Raw genomic sequence first — 16,025 nt, forward strand, 5'->3', positions numbered from 1 at the left:
ACATATTTTTGTTACGATAATAACCCCCTATTTGGAATAAAATACAATAAATGATTGATAATTGTGAAACAACTTCATAATTATGAATTGTCTTGACAAGATTAAACAAAATTAAACATTTCATAATATTCCTTGGGACAGACGTGTTAAATTATTTCTATGTTGATAGGAATGCGGTATAGTATAGTTACCGATGGTGGGCCTATGCAATGACGTATTTATGCAATGATAACGATATTTAGGGGGTTGGCGACCTGCAAAATTTACTGAACAATCCATCTCCGTTTTATAGCAGTATAAAACACACCAACTTAGTAGCTGTGGTGCGCTTTCTGTCTGTATTTACTTTACAAGTTCTTTTTTAACTTTCCATTCACGGCAGCAAAATTTTAAGACCCACACTGAGAAAAACGGATGCATTCTATTCTGAACTATCGTTTTTATTTTTTCCAACACTCTTTGAAAAAGCGACCACGGGATAATGGCACAGAGTTTTACTAGAACTTTTTTAACTGAACGCCAACAGAGCAACAAAAGAGTAAGGGGTTAAGGTTTCGCATCGGAGCAACAAAGTGAATTTTCAACGGGAATTGGTCATAAAAGAAAAACCAAATTGGGAACAATCGGTGGTAGACTTTTTCAATTAATAAATAACAATTTCCGATGAATCAGGCGCTGGCCTGGAAGGTCTTTACGAATTCTGGGACAATTTTCTTTAGCTCGCTCTCTGTTGCTTCGCTGAGTTTTCCCTCACTCCTATACACATCACAAATTTCAACATGCGAAATCGTTTAACCAAAAGCAGCAAGCGACAAAAATGTTAGTACCTGATTGTGGCCAAAAGGGCTTCGTTGTTTGCCCGGAAGTGTTTTAAGAAGGCGTCTTCAAAATCTGTGATCTTGTTTGGTTCAATTTTGTCCAAGTAACCACGTACACCACAGAAAATGACTACAACTTGCTCGGCAATATCCATAGGATCTAATAGAGCAGAAAATTAGTTCCGTAGTTTCCAATATTGTTGTATGAAAAACTAACCGTATTGAACTTGCTTGAGCAATTCCGTAAGTCGCACGCCTCTGTTTAGGAGCTGTTGTGTGGCGGCGTCCATATCGCTACCAAACTGGGCGAAAGCTGCTACCTCACGATATTGAGCCAAATCAAGCTTCATCGTGCCGGAAACCTGTACAAAGTATCATAGAAACCTAAACATTCCACATATTTATGTCGGTTACAAATTAGTGCACATTAAAGACTGTTGCACAGTGAACAAAAAAGTTTCCAGCCATGGTAAGGGCTGATCTCTAGGTATCTGCGCGTTAATCTTGCACATATGCAGGATCGTTGCCTCATTAATTACGAAGCAGGATACCGAGGTGAGTGCACAGCGAAACCATCGAATTTCATGACTGCACGAAACACAAAACACTAGCGTTTGTGGTGCGTATTTTACCTGTTTCATGGCTTTGATTTGAGCAGCGGAACCCACGCGACTGACGGACAAACCAACATTGATGGCTGGTCTAACACCTTTGTGGAAAAGCTCGGTCTCCAAGAAAATCTGCGATTACGAATGACAGTTGCACAGGAGGTATCAAAATCGAACAGCACATTTACGTAATTATTACAAACCTGTCCATCAGTAATTGAAATGACGTTCGTTGGAATGTAGGCAGACACATCACCAGCCTGCGTTTCAATGACTGGAAGAGCAGTGAGAGATCCTCCACCAAAGGCATCACTCATCTTGGCTGCTCTCTCCAGCAAGCGGGAGTGAAGGTAGAACACATCACCAGGGAAAGCCTCACGGCCAGGTGGGCGACGCAGAAGAAGGGACATTTGGCGATAAGCTACAGCCTAGTAAATATGCATTATGATATACACACATTTAAACTGAAATCAGTTCCCAATTTTTTTACCTGTTTGGACAGATCGTCATAGATAATGAGAGCATGTTTGCCGTTGTCTCTGAAATACTCGCCCATCGATGTAGCAGAGTATGGGGCAAGATACTGCAGTGGAGCTGCATATGCAGCGGAAGCAACGACAACGATGGAGTACTTCATGGAGTCTTTAATGATGAATGAACCAAGCAGGTTTTAATTTTTTTTTAAATTGCAATGTCAAAATAAATTGTACCTGTGGACTCCAGACGGGAGATGAGCTGAGTGATGGTTGACTGTTTTTGGCCCACAGCAACATAGATGCAGTATAGCTTTTTCTTTTCATCTTTGCCATCATTGAATCGCTTCTGGTTGATAATGGTGTCAACAGCTACTGCAGTTTTTCTGCGAAGCAACATACAAAATATTTTTATATGCAGAGATTCATTGCATTTACCAAATGGTTTCACAAACACAAGTTCAAATTGTCTGCAATAGCAACAAAAGTTTCGCAAAGCATCCCTACCCAGTTTGCCTGTCACCAATGATCAACTCTCTCTGTCCTCTGCCAATGGGCACAAGCGAGTCAATGGCTTTCAAGCCAGTTTGCATGGGTTCGCTCACACTGATACGTGAAATAATTCCAGGAGCTTTAATGTCAACTCTGCGGCGATGTTTTGTTTGAAGAGGACCCTAGAAGCAAAGCAAAAAGTTTTAAAAATCGTATATATACCAATAAGTCTTTTATAACCATAAGCTATGAAAAAGCAAAAGCTACCTACATATATAAAAATACATTTGCAGACTAATTCTAAATGCTGAATAAATGCTGCACAGCAGCATGATGTACAGTAACAAACTTTTATTAGTTTTTATTTCTAATTAAAAAAAGAAGTACAGTTCAATCGCATTTATCTGCATCACTGGATATAGTCATATGATATTGATTTGCCTTGATACCTTGATATACAAAATCATTTTTCACAACATGAAACTCCCCAAAAGTGCATGCACTGAAGGCTACCTACAGCTAAACCCATCCAAGCTAACAACTAAATGCGAATGGAAAACCTCTACTACTTATGCTAATTAGGCATCACAGCAAAAAAATGAGTTAACCGGAACCTTTGTCCCATTTAAAAATGTGATTTTTGAGGCATGCCAGACAGGGTTTTTATGTTTAAAATGTTGATGCCCAGACAAGGTTTTCTTCTTCGCATTTCTTCGAAGGGTTTATACATACTGAATATTTGCAATGTGAGGTTTGCAGGCTTGGCAGCCAAGGCAATGCAGCCTAGCTTAAACAGCCACTTTTTCCTGACAAGTCTGAGCAAGATTTAAAAAATCAAGCACTCTGTGAGGTGCTGGGACCTGCAGTGGGGTAATCCTGCCCGTCATGCCATTGCATGTAATATTACTGAGTTATTTCCAATGAGTTTAACAATTTACACTAGAAGATACTGCATGGCACTGCAACAATAAAAATTTATAATAACACAACTGGTCCGGTAACAACGAACTTAAGCAAGAAATTGTTTTGGGGAGAATGCAAGTTTCTGGTTTTCACAGGAATCTTTTTATGTTCATTTAGCGATAATACTAAAGTAGATGCATATTTCTGGATATGTCTGGGAAATTAGGCTTAGTGCCCACCACAACATCACAAATATTGCAGCTTAAATTAGTATTTGCCAGAAGAAAACCCACAGAAAAAACATAATGTGAGGTTCATAGGCACCTTGTTTATCATATTTCCAGGGGGTCTGTATTGTGATGCAAATTTTGTGGGTGTCATGTAAGGAAGAATCAAGTCACTTTTTGTGCAATGTAATTATTTTTCAACCAAACATCATTAACAAAATCTAGTCTAGAAATCACGATTCACATTGCCTGAGCAGTGAATGTTAAGATTCCAGCTGTCCGTTTCACTGTTTGCTGTATGTAACTCCATGTCTAACGCTTCTTTGCAAGACCCAGATAAAAAAGAATGTTTGTAAACATTTTGAATTTAAATTCATGGTTGGAAGTACTCAAAAGCCCAACATTGGGTTTGAGATTAAGCAGCAAATTGATCTGTGAATGTTACGAATGGGACTTGTCACACAGGTCCGGTTTCCGTTGGATACGCATAATAGCAAACTTAATTTTGTTGCAAAAATCCTGGAGGATGCCTATGGTGAGGTTATTAACAGAAGAATTTACTTGAATAATCTAGTCTCACCTTGCCATCCAAAGGGTTTCCAAGGCCATCAACTACACGCCCTAATATTTCCTCTCCAACTGGCACATCGACAATGGCTCCTGTTCGTTTCACAATGTCGCCTTCTGCAATGTTTCTATCATTTCCAAAAACCACAATACCAACATTGTCTTTTTCCAAGTTCAAAGCCATACCCTGAAATTAAGCACATTACAATATTAACGTTTTTTAATATATATACAACTAAGCATGCTAAGCCAAAAAATATATTTTTTTGTAAATTGGTAGATTTATACCACATGGCCAAAATAACCACTTTTGTATGTAAGTCAAGACAACCTTCAATCCACTGCTAAATTCCACCATCTCTTCGGCTTGAATGTTTCTTAAGCCATGGACACGGGCAATACCATCTCCAATGGTTAACACTCTTCCAGTTTCTGTTAAATCTTCAGAGGCAGCTGAATCCATAATACGCTGCTCCAAAATGGAAGAAAGTTCTGCTGCACCTGGAATCAAGGTTCAGATAAATTATTTTATGTAGCCTAATGGCAGATAAATCAAATCCATTTTTAGATTAGAATGTTGCAACACTTGGGTTGTATTCTTTCGAATGATTTTAATTAAATTCCTAAACAAAAGATTTTACTAGAATGAAGGTGCACCTTGTTTATCAGCATGACGATGTTGAGTAGTGCTAAGATTTCTTGCACACACAAAACTTGCAGCTTTCAAGGTGTTGTTGACCTGCAAAATAGCAGCAGTAACGTACCAATATACACAGGCACACACAGCAAAATTTTGAATTTAACACGAGAACCAAATCATAATAAACTGGTATGGGTTTGGGTATAATACTTCTGGACTAAAACCTGGTCGGGTTGCCACGTGCCTACCGGCTTTCTACGCCATCACTCGCACATTGTCGTAATTTTATAATTAATTTACTTACATTTTTGGGTGCCCTGCACAGATTTCTACCTAACGATGCCAGTAGCCTTGACGAAATCATGACGGCTTTATCTCAGGAACAAAAAAGCGAAACCTTTCCCGTCAACACCAAAATGAATGTGACAGAAACGAGCAATCGACCAAGAAACTTGCCGGTTGATTGAGGACAAGTGCCCCTGATTTAAGCCTTGTACACCCCTGTCGACGGAAAATCAACTGATCCGTTGCAAAAATGCCAGTTTGAACATTGATTTACCAAAAATTATTGTTTTTTGACAAAAGACAAACCATCCCTTTTTTGTCGAAAATGTTTTCGTAAATATTATATGAAAGATCGTTATAAAACATAATTTTATACAATTTTACGCTAAATTATTTGTACCTTATATGTATATTGTTGCATAAAACAATAAATTTCTAATAATACTATTATTTTTAAAATATTATTTTAAATTTCTAAAGACAGACACGTTTTTCTAATATAATGCAGATATTTTGTCAAAAGGCATGCCCCAACCCGTGTGAATTTTTTCTAGTTTCCAAGGTACAAAACGACGCTACATGAACTTATTTTGGAAGCTTGACACACTTTCTACAATTAGATACTAGCAGAGTCATATTGGATACTAGATAGATAGTGTGTAGTTTTACTGCTAAGAATCAGATATAACCAGCGGTCTTATGCTTTGGACATCAAAATGCCCTTGTAAATTCATTTTAGTTTGTTTTGTTGTAGAAAAAAACTCATGGGTGTTGAGATTATTTTAAATAACACTACAAGCAGATGTCATGTCTACTGATTTAACAAATGGGGAGGGATCATCAAGATATGATCACATGGTTACAAAACTAACTGAGCTTTCTACTTCCCAGAAATCTGAAGGTGATGATCCCTCCAATAGTAAAACAAACACGGTAGGCTAATAAAAAAAAATTTTTTCTGCCAGGACCAGACCAAATATTGAGTTTCCTTGTGAATATTAAGTTTATTTCCAACTTTTAGGTTTACAACTTGATATATAGTGAACTAAACAAAAATAGTAAAATATTTTCTCATGAATTTGAATACTCTGCTCATATAATATAATTTAACCCTTTAAAGAATACAGGAATTGCAGTTTCATCAGATGACAAATCAAATGAAAGCGAGAAAAGCGCAAGTGATTCTGAGGATTCAGATGATGAAGAAGATAGCTCCGATGATGAACCAATCCATGCTCCTATTGAGTTATTGTCCGAGTTTTTGCAGTATGTCAGGTAAGCCTCGTGTAGTTTTAGTTTCAGTATAAGTTTTGACATGTTTTTGTCATAAGAACTGGACACTGGGAAGATGCAGCAAAACTTTGTAAAATGATTCTGATCTATGAACCTGACAATCAAGAGGCTTTGAGGTTTGGTCCACTAATTGAAGAAAAGATGCAGGTACTTGCAGTTTACTACCTGAATATATGCTGTTAACTTTGAGAAACATGTAAGTTTGATATATCTTCCAATAGGTAGCTCCATCTCAAAAATGTGTGGAGGATAACTTATTTCATATCATATAGTTGAACTTTGTAACTTATGATTTAAAAATGTCAGCATGAAAATATTTTTACCCCAACGTTTAGATCGAAAAAGAGCTAGCTGAAGAAGAGGAAAGTGAAGAATCATCTGAAGAAGAAACAACTGATGACAGTGAAAATGAAGCTCCAGAAGAAGATGAAGAAGTGGGAGAAAGTAGCAGTGAAAGTGAGGAAGAGAGAACTGAACACTTACCTAATAGACTTGTTTTTCTTCATAACCAACCCATCTGGAAGCCATAATTTGTTTTGCTATGTTGTGAAACCACACTTTTATTGCAAACTCCAAGCAAAATAAGCATTGGGCAAGAAAATCAAAAAGAAAATGAGTTTTCTCTTTACGTATGTAACTTGCTTGTACAAAAGGCAAGAAAGTGAAAACACAAAGCAAATGCAACATTTGTAACTTATACAGTTGATCTTAGCATGTTTTTCATTTTGAGGTTTAATCTATGTGTAATATTTCATGCAGTATATTATTGTGTGTAATGCATCCAAAAATTCAGTTTTACCCTAATTGAACAAGTTACATCAGAAAGGTTCAAACACTGCAAAAAATTACAGGAATTTCAACTATGTATAAAGTGTAATGTTCAATTTCAAGTTAAACATGCTTCTCCACCACGGGTAGATTTGTTTTACACCCATCAGTATTTGCATGTTTTTCCTGGAACTTGATGTCACAGTTTTCATTTTCATCCTTTGTGGATTTTGCTTCTTCCAACATCTTGTCCAACACCTCCCATAAAATGCAGTCACTTGGAAAGTCGTTGTCAACCAAGTTTACCAGGTAGTACTGGTTTGCAATATTTTCGATGATTTGTTTAGATTCTGAACCATCATCATACAGCTTTGCCCACTTTTCAAGCCATAATGCAAAAGCTTCGTCCTACATAAATGTTGACTGGAGTTAAACTTCGTGTTAAAGCTTTGGTTTTTATACCCTAACTTCCAGTAGATAATATTGCCGAATACTGACATGCATTTTACGGTTCAAAACATATATTAAGTAATTTTCAGTAATATAAACAAGTTTTTTTTGGGCCAAATATTTAAGATGCAGTAAAAACCAATACTCACCTTCCAAACCTTGAAGCTTACTGGGTCTACCACAGTTGGCTGGATAACTTCCTTACCGCCGAATATCCCCCATGTTACGGCGTTTGGCACTTTGCGATCGGCATTGGTGTGGTCTTCTTTACCACATCGGTTTATGACGTGGTAGAGGACCCGCGGTGAATATTGCGGCAAGACTTTCTTCAATGCACGCGCGTTTGCTTCGTCAACGAAAAATTCAAGATACGCCTGTGCGGAGGTAACACGGTGGTCTTTGTTTAATAAAAAAAAAAAAATTAGATGCAATCAAGGGATTAGTCGGCCTGGGTGTCAGTTAGTCAGGTCACTACTGCACTGAAAATAGACATGGCCTGTGTTCAAAATATTCATGCTGACCATATTCAAGATATTAAATTTAATAAGGCGAAGTAAAAGCACATCGAGGCCACAACCATAAAGTTCAATTGATAAATTTGAAATAGCATCGTTGATGTTCTATAGAAGCTAAAAACCGTTGTTGATAATATGTGCAAAGTAATCTAACAGCGGATTTTGTACCTTTTGATACACGTAACCACCTTTGTCACCCCACCCAAACACGGGGTGCGTAGATGGAAGCCCATTGACGTTTGGCTGCGAGTTTATAGTCAGAACACCAAGTGCGTTGTATTTTGCTAGAGTTTCACTCAGCAAGGCGGTCTCCGGCGACAAACCGTCGTCACACCACGGCGTCTCAGTTACCTATAAAAAGTCCAAATGTCATAGATTTGAAATTGGCAATCCGTTTGGACGATAGTGTTCTGTGAACCAAAATGCCAAACAGTCACAAATCGATATAATTTTGCGTAAGTGAGAAAATATTGTCAAGCCGAAATTTTGGATAACAAAAATTATGTTTAGCAACATCACGATTTTTGCGAATGCGGTTGCTTCCGGTCGGACCGTTCAAAATAACTTACTTTAAAACCGTTTTTGTTTTTCCCTCCGCTGATAAAATGTTCAAAGACCTGATGCACATCGGATTCGCTGGCGAGCGCTTCGCCCCATTGTTGCCTCAACTTAGCATTAGCAGTTCTTGATCGAAGGAAGAAAAGATGATAATCTTTCAACTCGCCAAATGCAGGGGACGCTGAGTCACCCCTGTGAGTTAACAAAAAGTTACACACGGATACTCCTTGATTCTCTACAAGATAATTAACCGACACCAGGAATAAAATATCAAAGCTATAACTGAACAAATAAAAACACAATTTAAAACCACAAAGTCCTACCCAAATTACATTCAATGTAAACAACAGACAGCAAAAAAAATCTTCAATGAATAGCCGAAAAATGCAGTTCCAACTAAAACAGATTGTGTAACGTTTTTAAACAGCAGAATTAAATTTAAACTAATTACATTTTTATAGTGAAAACGAAATGTTTACTGCGCCAGGCACATTTTCTCCTTTTAGCGTTTTTGTATTATATAGGTTTGAGATGCCGCATATCCTTGCCCAAATATGCGAAACGTCCTTATGATAAAGTCTGCAACTGTGTTGATTTGTGGCGTGCCAGAAGGTCTTTGCCTCAAAAACTATATTATGTCAGGCAGAAACACAGTGTCACGTGTTTCAAGTAAGTGTGAATTATACCATCGTCCATTAGGGAATTCATCCCACTCTTGTGTTCTGTGAATATAACTTTTAGGTCGGTCCACCCAAAATATCGGCCGTATTTCTTCATGTGTCTTCCTCTCCTGATTTCCAGATTTTATCCAGGGCAATGGTCTTGCCACCTCAGTGCACCACAAGCCTGATGTATATCAGTATGTATGTGCATGAAACTATATTATTTACAAAAAAAATTTGCCTCACCTAGATTTTTCAAAATTTGCACTGTGGCAGTTTCCAAGTTTAAGGTGTACATGTGCAGCCCACTCACTTTTCCAGAGTTCAGAAGAGTTCGGCACATGTCTGTTGCATAATCAATTCCATATCTGTGATATTGAGAAAGAAACAAGCCAGGTATAACATTTAGGAAAAACACAATTTAGCTACATCCTTATTTACTTGCGTATTGCAGCATCATTGTCCTTGATAGGTTCAATTACTCTGGCAACTTCATCTGGAATTTTGAGTTTTGACAGTTTTGTTAATTGAACAAGTGATCGGTTAGTCTGGAAAGAATAAATCAATTTTTTTATGTATCACAAAGTATAAAACTTGCCAACAATCAACACCTGAATGGGAAAAATTCCAGGTATAATTGGGCATGTAATGCCTATGTTCCTACAGTCATCAACAAATGTTAAAAAGTCATCTGCATTAAAAAACAGCTGTGTAATAATAAAATCAGCCCCAGCTTCAACTTTCTCCTTCAAATACTGAAGATCCTGCTTGTATGTAGTGCTGTCTGGATGACCGTTAGGATAACCTAAATAATGCAACAAATGAGGAAAAACAACAAAATGGATGGGATGCAAGAGTGAATTTGGCACTTGCTTAAACAAAAAAAATTAAAACATTTTTTTTCTTGCCTGCAACACATATTGTAAAGTATTTTCCATAATGCTTTCGAATAAACTTCACCAAGTCTACACCAAAATTAAATCCTTCTGCATTGAATTTCCACGTTTCATCATCACAATCTAAGGAAACAATTAAAAAAGTAATTCATTTTATGCTATAATTAAAAGTAGGCTATGTACAATTGTACAGTAAGCACCAAAAGAAACTGTAATACTATATTACGATAAACACAAATCATGGAAAGGGGCCTTGCATATATTACAAAAAACTAACCTCCTCTGAGGGCCAATATATTTCGAATGCCACTTTTTTTTGTTTTTTCCAGGTGCTTTAGCATTGTTTCTGTTGATTGATTTATGCAAGTCATGTGTAGCATGGTTTCAAGACCACAGTAATTCAGGACAGTCCCAGCAATTTTCGTTGATGAAGTGATTTTGTCTCCACCTGGGTCCCCCGCAGGGTGCCATGTTATGTCAATGAAAAGTGGCCCACCCTGGCGCATTCGATCTAAGCTGCAACAACATATTATGGTTTAAACTAAACATCTTGCAATTTCAGGAAAAAGGGCATTTGAAACTGTGGAAGTTGTGTGAATAGGTAAGTCTAGTTTCAAAAATTTGACTTTGGAAACAAACTTACCGGCCAATCAAGTTGGAAGCACCTTGCTCTGTGCGTGGTGGAAAGAACTCCAAAGAGTAAAATTTATCACCGGAATTTATTCTTGATTTGATGCATTGAAATAAGTTTGTGGAATCTCCGTCCACCTTCGACCCCTCATCATTGCCTGGTGCCATTTGCTTCGTATACCGACTCTCCAGTAAGGTTATTTCCCGTAATCGATATTACAACAAAAGTACAAAAATATTCCTAAACAAATCGAATCCGGATCTATGCCAGGACAAGCAAAACACCTTATATGACATGCAAAAATTGTATTACTGATTGTATAGCTCAAGCATAACTTTTGCAAAACAACTAACCGCGAACCACTTCGCCAACGAAAATTTAACTGTGAGGACGACCACTGCGCTTGCAAGCATTATATACCGGCCCAGCCTTTTTCTTTTTTGTGCATAGCGCCCTCTTTTGGAAAAAAAATATTCAACGGTCGCCATGGTTTCGAATACCATCGGCGTTGGCGCATAGAATACTGCTTTAGTATTCTTTGATCGGAGCGATTTCAAATAGATTTTGAATTTCACAGGCGGTTAAAAAAATTATAATTCTATGTTCCTTGCTACTAAACTGCTATTCCGATTACTGCGCTACGCCTATGTCGCGTGTAGAAGTGGTTGATTTTACATTGCCCAAAGATAAAGACCTACACCAGGCCTGCCTGCACAACCGAAGACAGAACAAAAGTTTTGAGTTAATAACCAGTTTGGAAGGTTTCTTTCTGGAAAAGTAGCTACCTTTCGACTCTAACAATGCTCTTGCTTTCAGTCTTTACGCGCCATGTTTTTCAAGACTTTGACAAATACTTGTACAAAGATTTAATCTTTTCGCATGCGTGCACGACCCCTAAGCCCGCGTGCATTGAGAATGATGAAACATCGTTGGCAACTTAAAATCTATACAGAAATAAACCCTTGTTCTTATACCGTGTTTATTAGGTGAAAAGTTACACAGTGTAAATATTTCAAAACACTTGATCCGTATATTATGAACTACAGAGAATGTGGCATGTTTTATCAATTAATTATTCTTCTTTTCTTTTTGATCAAGATCATCCAAACCATTATCTTTTACATCACTGTTGTTTTCTTCATCTGCCTCTTTGAAGTTTTGCTTGATATCGGTCTGTTTTTGGTCAGCATCCTCAACTTCTGAAAGTCCCTCTACCGTGTCATCGACGGTATCTTCAATTTCTTCACCAGCTTCTTCTTTAGATCCAGGAGAAAAAATACTCTTTAGATCGTTTTCAAGGTCTTCAAAGTTGCTCTCTTGTTGGGCATCCATGTCGTTATTGGAATCTTTTAATTCGTCATAATTTTCATTCTCATCAACTTCTCTGTCCTCTAAATCAACGTCTTCTTCACTTTTAAGATCAATTTCAATTTCAGCATTATCGAGAAGATTTTTTGGATACTCGATTTCGTTATTTTCCCCATAACCTTCCTTAATCTCCTCAACAACATTTTCCTCTAATTGTTGAGTGTCGTCAATAAAATCCTCTTCCAAGTTTTCGGAATTATCATCTGCAAACACCTGCGCATTTTCAGTGGCATCATGAAGATCTTTTTCCTCGCTTTCGGAATTTTTGTCTATATCTTCCTGTATGTGTTTATTGTCGATGTTGAGATCTTCTCCCCCATTCTCGGCATTAACAGTTACATCTATTTTACGTTCTTCATCTTTGTTAATGTTGTTGAAATCTTCGAAGACTTCATTTTCTTCTTGTTTGTTGAAATCTTCGAAGACTTCATTTTCATTTTCTTCGATTTGATCGAGAATATCATCACTTGTTTCATCGCTGTTGGTTTCTTCTTCGTTTGTCTGTTTACTGCAGATCAGTGAACATATGAACGTGGTTGCTTTGCGTGTCGTAAACTACTAGTTCTATATCAAGTTTTAGAGAAATGTTAAGAGTTGCCTTACTTAACTAAAGTTTAGAAAGCGCATTTTTACAGCTATGTCGGTTTAAAGATGACAATACATAGGTTTCGACAAAACATATACCTTTCATATTCTTTCGTCGGGTTGTTATCTGCAGAGATCTCGTCTGTCTGTGGATGATTCACGGAAGGTAATTCATCATCATTTTCTTCAATGATGGCGTCATTGGCTGCTTGTAATTTAAACCTGATTCGGAAAAAAATCATTGTGTCATTTTAGATTTTCTGGCCAAGGCAATAATAAGAAACCTCAACCAAATCTTACAGTGTATCGCCACGTCGCTTGCAAAGTCTGCAACTTTTGTTTCTTGGTCGTCGGCATCTCTTCCCGCAAGATCCACCAGGGATAAGTCGGGGCAATTGAATGCCATGCGTGCTTGAGCGCCTGATGCATGCTCCCCACTTCCACACACAGCGACAGCAGACCTTACTTTGCTGAACAACAAAATATACATACACAATATAACATGAATGCTTCCAGATGAACATTTTTAAATATTATATTTTGATTTTATATGGCTAACCGTCAAAAAAATGCAAGTTTTAAAAATCAAAGATAATGTAAAACTAACAAGAAAATGTTTTTTTAATTTTGCACCATGAATGACGAATAAGGTCAATACTTATCATTTACCTTGGTGACACGGCATCCTCGACCCCACCGTATTTTTCGTGAGCGGGTCTTAATTCCCCTTGAACCAACCATTTTGCAAGCACTCCATTTTCCCCAATTTGTTGGGCGACAACCTGCAAAAAGTATTTTGTTTGTTCATGTTTGCTTGCAACGTGAAAGCCATCCCGCCGTTTTTCAAGATTGTTAATTTCCGACATTTTGTAAAAAAACGTGACAGCACTGATCCACATAAATACTTTTAGTATTATAAAATTAAATACACTTCTTAATAATTTGGTAAGTAAGTCATAATTGAAGTAACGTCACTTACACTTTTTGACATTTCTTGAACACAACTTTGACAAAACCAGAGAATTGCAGTGATATTTAAATTAAATATTTTGAGCTATATGAGCGATACTTTTACTTTGCAGGAGGAATATTTATGCACGTGTAAAAAAACGTTTAGAAAAGTTCATGTTACTTGGTGGGCACGTTCTTCCTCGACAATGTCGCACAGGCATTTTGCAACGGCCACAGCAGTTTGAGCTGACAAGCTGGAAGATCTGTCGACCTCGTCCACAGCGGGCGCTACATCTTAAATACCTCCAGCGGCAAATCTCTTTGTTTTGGCGACACCTTTTTGTTTGCTTAAAAGTTGATGTTTAAAACGGTAAGCTACTTTAAAATATTGCAATAAATGTGTTACATCATGGTAAAAAAATTTCTGTTTTAACAAGTCGCTCTGGTCGTTTCTATAAATCTTCAAATCTATTGCGCTATTTTTACCCTCAATGCAGGGCAGCGCCTTCCCCCCCAACGTGGGGCCACGCGGATTCTGCGTTGACGCACTTGAATGCCGTAATGGCCACATGTATTGGAGCAAGCATTCCATCCTCCCCAATTGTACACTACACAGTTAACTGCAGAAAAATACGAATAATATCTAGCTAAGTTGATATTCAGTGGAGAAAAAATAACAAACCTGGGCAATGTCGCAAGTAGCACCTTTGTCTCGGTACTGTGCAGGTGCCCCCACATCGATTCGAGCGAATTTTTGTAAAATGATACCAACCCCTACCACATGATCTGTTGCAACCCCCCCTTCTCCACGCACAGTTCTGTCGATGGCATCTTGTTCTACGTCTTCGCCACCTTTATCACAAAGTCGATAAAAGTTTAAAAAATATTAATGGAATATAGCAAAATATTACGATGATCCGAGTTCAGTAAGGAGCAGAATCAGGATGACCAACAAGAAAACTTTTGTGCCTCTCATTGTTTACGTCTTCTCCCTTTCAGTGAGACACAACTCTGAGTCTTTGTTGCCTATACACGCGTTAATAAGCCTTACAGGAGTTCCTGGCGGTATACTGTCATTCCGGTGTAAACAACAAACTGTAAGTCATACAGGTTGGACTACCGGAGGTTTGACTATAAGGTGTTCGCAGTTGACAGGACAAAAAGTTTCTTTATTCAAACATTTATCGTCAGGATGCAGCATTAGGAAACCACGCTTAAACTCCTATAGCTTAGTCTGGCCATTTAACCAACGAAGAAAGTTAAAACGTGCAAATCAACAGTTGTATTGGTATTATTTTATCGGGATTTTCGCAAAAAAAAAATTGACAACACAGAGTTGTTTGAAGGAAAGAAAGTTATGTTGACAAAGGCAAAGGTCGTTTGCAACGTTACACAAATAACAACCAGTAATTAAAAAGTTGCCCGTTCCTTCAAGCGTGTGCCAAGGCGAACCCGGACTCGAATAGGTTTGCCGAATATCAGCACAGATTTCATATTCGTCCGAACCCGAAAAATGTGCAAGATTCGTATGCGAATATTAAGTGGAGCGTATAATGATGGTTGATATCGGCTATAAAGTTTTATGCTTTTTCCCATGATCGATGACGGCAACACACCGTAGACGTTTTCGCTAGTGGTTAATCACCAGGAACGTACAAAACATGACAAAACAAAGTACGTGGCACGGATTTGCGTTACTGAAACACCTAAGCGCATTTAAAACAAAAGAACTTCCGTCCTGTGTTGTTAACCATTATGTTTGATCAATCCAAAAGCTTTATTACGTCATGTTAAGTCAAAGTATCCTTTTTCCCAAACACGCGGTAGCCACCATTGTTAGCCTGAGGTATAGTACACTCAGTGTTGGTTTCTGAAAGTTTATCATACTTTGCAGAAATCATCGGTCTGTAATTACTCTGTCGCATGACAGCAAAACAATCGTTAGTCAAGCAACGTGTTTGCGCGCATAATGGAACCGACCAACTATTGGTGACGTCATACTTGTATATATTCGGGTTCGTTCGAATAATGTTTCCTATTTTTTCGGGTTCACACGAACCCGAATCTTTGTCCATTTGCCACATTCCTCCTTCCTTCTTGAAGTGTTTGTCACTCGTAATTGCGCAATACGATTTTCTTATTTTAGCGAGCAGTCAGTTAGTTAGTTAAAGGAAGGTGGGTGGGAAACGCCGCAAACTCGCTTCACTGACAAAGGGGAAGCCTGATATCCTGGTATTGTGGAAGTCGGGAAACAGTGACGTTTGTCACCAGATGACCCTTCAACCAACAGGTTATAGAAAGAGAGTTACTGCTGCTCTAAGATCATTAACAACGA

General features: G+C 37.9%; 4 protein-coding genes across 6 annotated transcripts; 1 reads left to right on the forward strand and 3 right to left on the reverse strand.

The window, feature by feature from the left end:
- Positions 1 to 409: 409 nt before the first annotated feature.
- Positions 410 to 5,187, reverse strand: LOC145897306 (ATP synthase F(1) complex subunit alpha, mitochondrial-like). Its single transcript, XM_082985538.1, has 12 exons — positions 5,033 to 5,187; positions 4,746 to 4,827; positions 4,420 to 4,589; positions 4,102 to 4,275; positions 2,407 to 2,573; positions 2,137 to 2,285; positions 1,917 to 2,068; positions 1,630 to 1,854; positions 1,451 to 1,558; positions 1,036 to 1,180; positions 828 to 978; positions 410 to 756 (listed from the first exon to the last, which is right to left on the reverse strand). Exons 1-12 carry the CDS (start codon positions 5,090 to 5,092, stop codon positions 669 to 671), a joined length of 1,671 nt encoding a protein of 556 aa, XP_082841664.1. The 5' UTR covers positions 5,093 to 5,187; the 3' UTR covers positions 410 to 668.
- A 585-nt stretch (positions 5,188 to 5,772) lies between these two features.
- Positions 5,773 to 6,844, forward strand: LOC145899598 (uncharacterized). 2 transcript variants are annotated; one of them, XM_082988455.1, is made up of 4 exons: positions 5,773 to 5,946; positions 6,134 to 6,288; positions 6,345 to 6,453; positions 6,642 to 6,844. In XM_082988455.1, the coding sequence occupies exons 1-4, from the start codon at positions 5,821 to 5,823 to the stop codon at positions 6,834 to 6,836; spliced, it is 585 nt and encodes a 194-aa protein (XP_082844581.1). In that variant the 5' UTR covers positions 5,773 to 5,820; the 3' UTR covers positions 6,837 to 6,844. The 2 variants fall into 2 exon arrangements, with proteins under 2 accessions (XP_082844581.1, XP_082844582.1); XM_082988456.1 differs by having other exon boundaries at positions 5,773 to 5,914; positions 6,141 to 6,288.
- A 4-nt stretch (positions 6,845 to 6,848) lies between these two features.
- On the reverse strand, positions 6,849 to 11,069 carry LOC145899597 (methylenetetrahydrofolate reductase (NADPH)-like). The gene is made up of 11 exons (XM_082988454.1): positions 10,799 to 11,069; positions 10,433 to 10,671; positions 10,168 to 10,278; positions 9,871 to 10,064; positions 9,701 to 9,807; positions 9,506 to 9,627; positions 9,284 to 9,443; positions 8,609 to 8,789; positions 8,208 to 8,390; positions 7,674 to 7,898; positions 6,849 to 7,482 (listed from the first exon to the last, which is right to left on the reverse strand). The coding sequence occupies exons 1-11, from the start codon at positions 10,951 to 10,953 to the stop codon at positions 7,198 to 7,200; spliced, it is 1,962 nt and encodes a 653-aa protein (XP_082844580.1). The 5' UTR covers positions 10,954 to 11,069; the 3' UTR covers positions 6,849 to 7,197.
- A 679-nt stretch (positions 11,070 to 11,748) lies between these two features.
- On the reverse strand, positions 11,749 to 14,705 carry LOC145898710 (uncharacterized). Of its 2 annotated transcripts, XM_082987290.1 has the most exons (9): positions 14,602 to 14,705; positions 14,373 to 14,542; positions 14,177 to 14,310; positions 13,872 to 14,037; positions 13,409 to 13,521; positions 13,040 to 13,209; positions 12,839 to 12,961; positions 12,594 to 12,662; positions 11,749 to 12,533 (listed from the first exon to the last, which is right to left on the reverse strand). In XM_082987290.1, the coding sequence occupies exons 1-9, from the start codon at positions 14,664 to 14,666 to the stop codon at positions 11,855 to 11,857; spliced, it is 1,689 nt and encodes a 562-aa protein (XP_082843416.1). In that variant the 5' UTR covers positions 14,667 to 14,705; the 3' UTR covers positions 11,749 to 11,854. The 2 variants fall into 2 exon arrangements, with proteins under 2 accessions (XP_082843416.1, XP_082843415.1); XM_082987289.1 differs by having other exon boundaries at positions 11,749 to 12,662.
- Between the last annotated feature and the right edge of the window lie 1,320 nt (positions 14,706 to 16,025).

The sequence above is a fragment of the Ascidia mentula genome, chromosome 4, assembly GCF_947561715.1.
Source record: "Ascidia mentula chromosome 4, kaAscMent1.1, whole genome shotgun sequence".
NCBI lineage: Eukaryota > Metazoa > Chordata > Ascidiacea > Phlebobranchia > Ascidiidae > Ascidia > Ascidia mentula.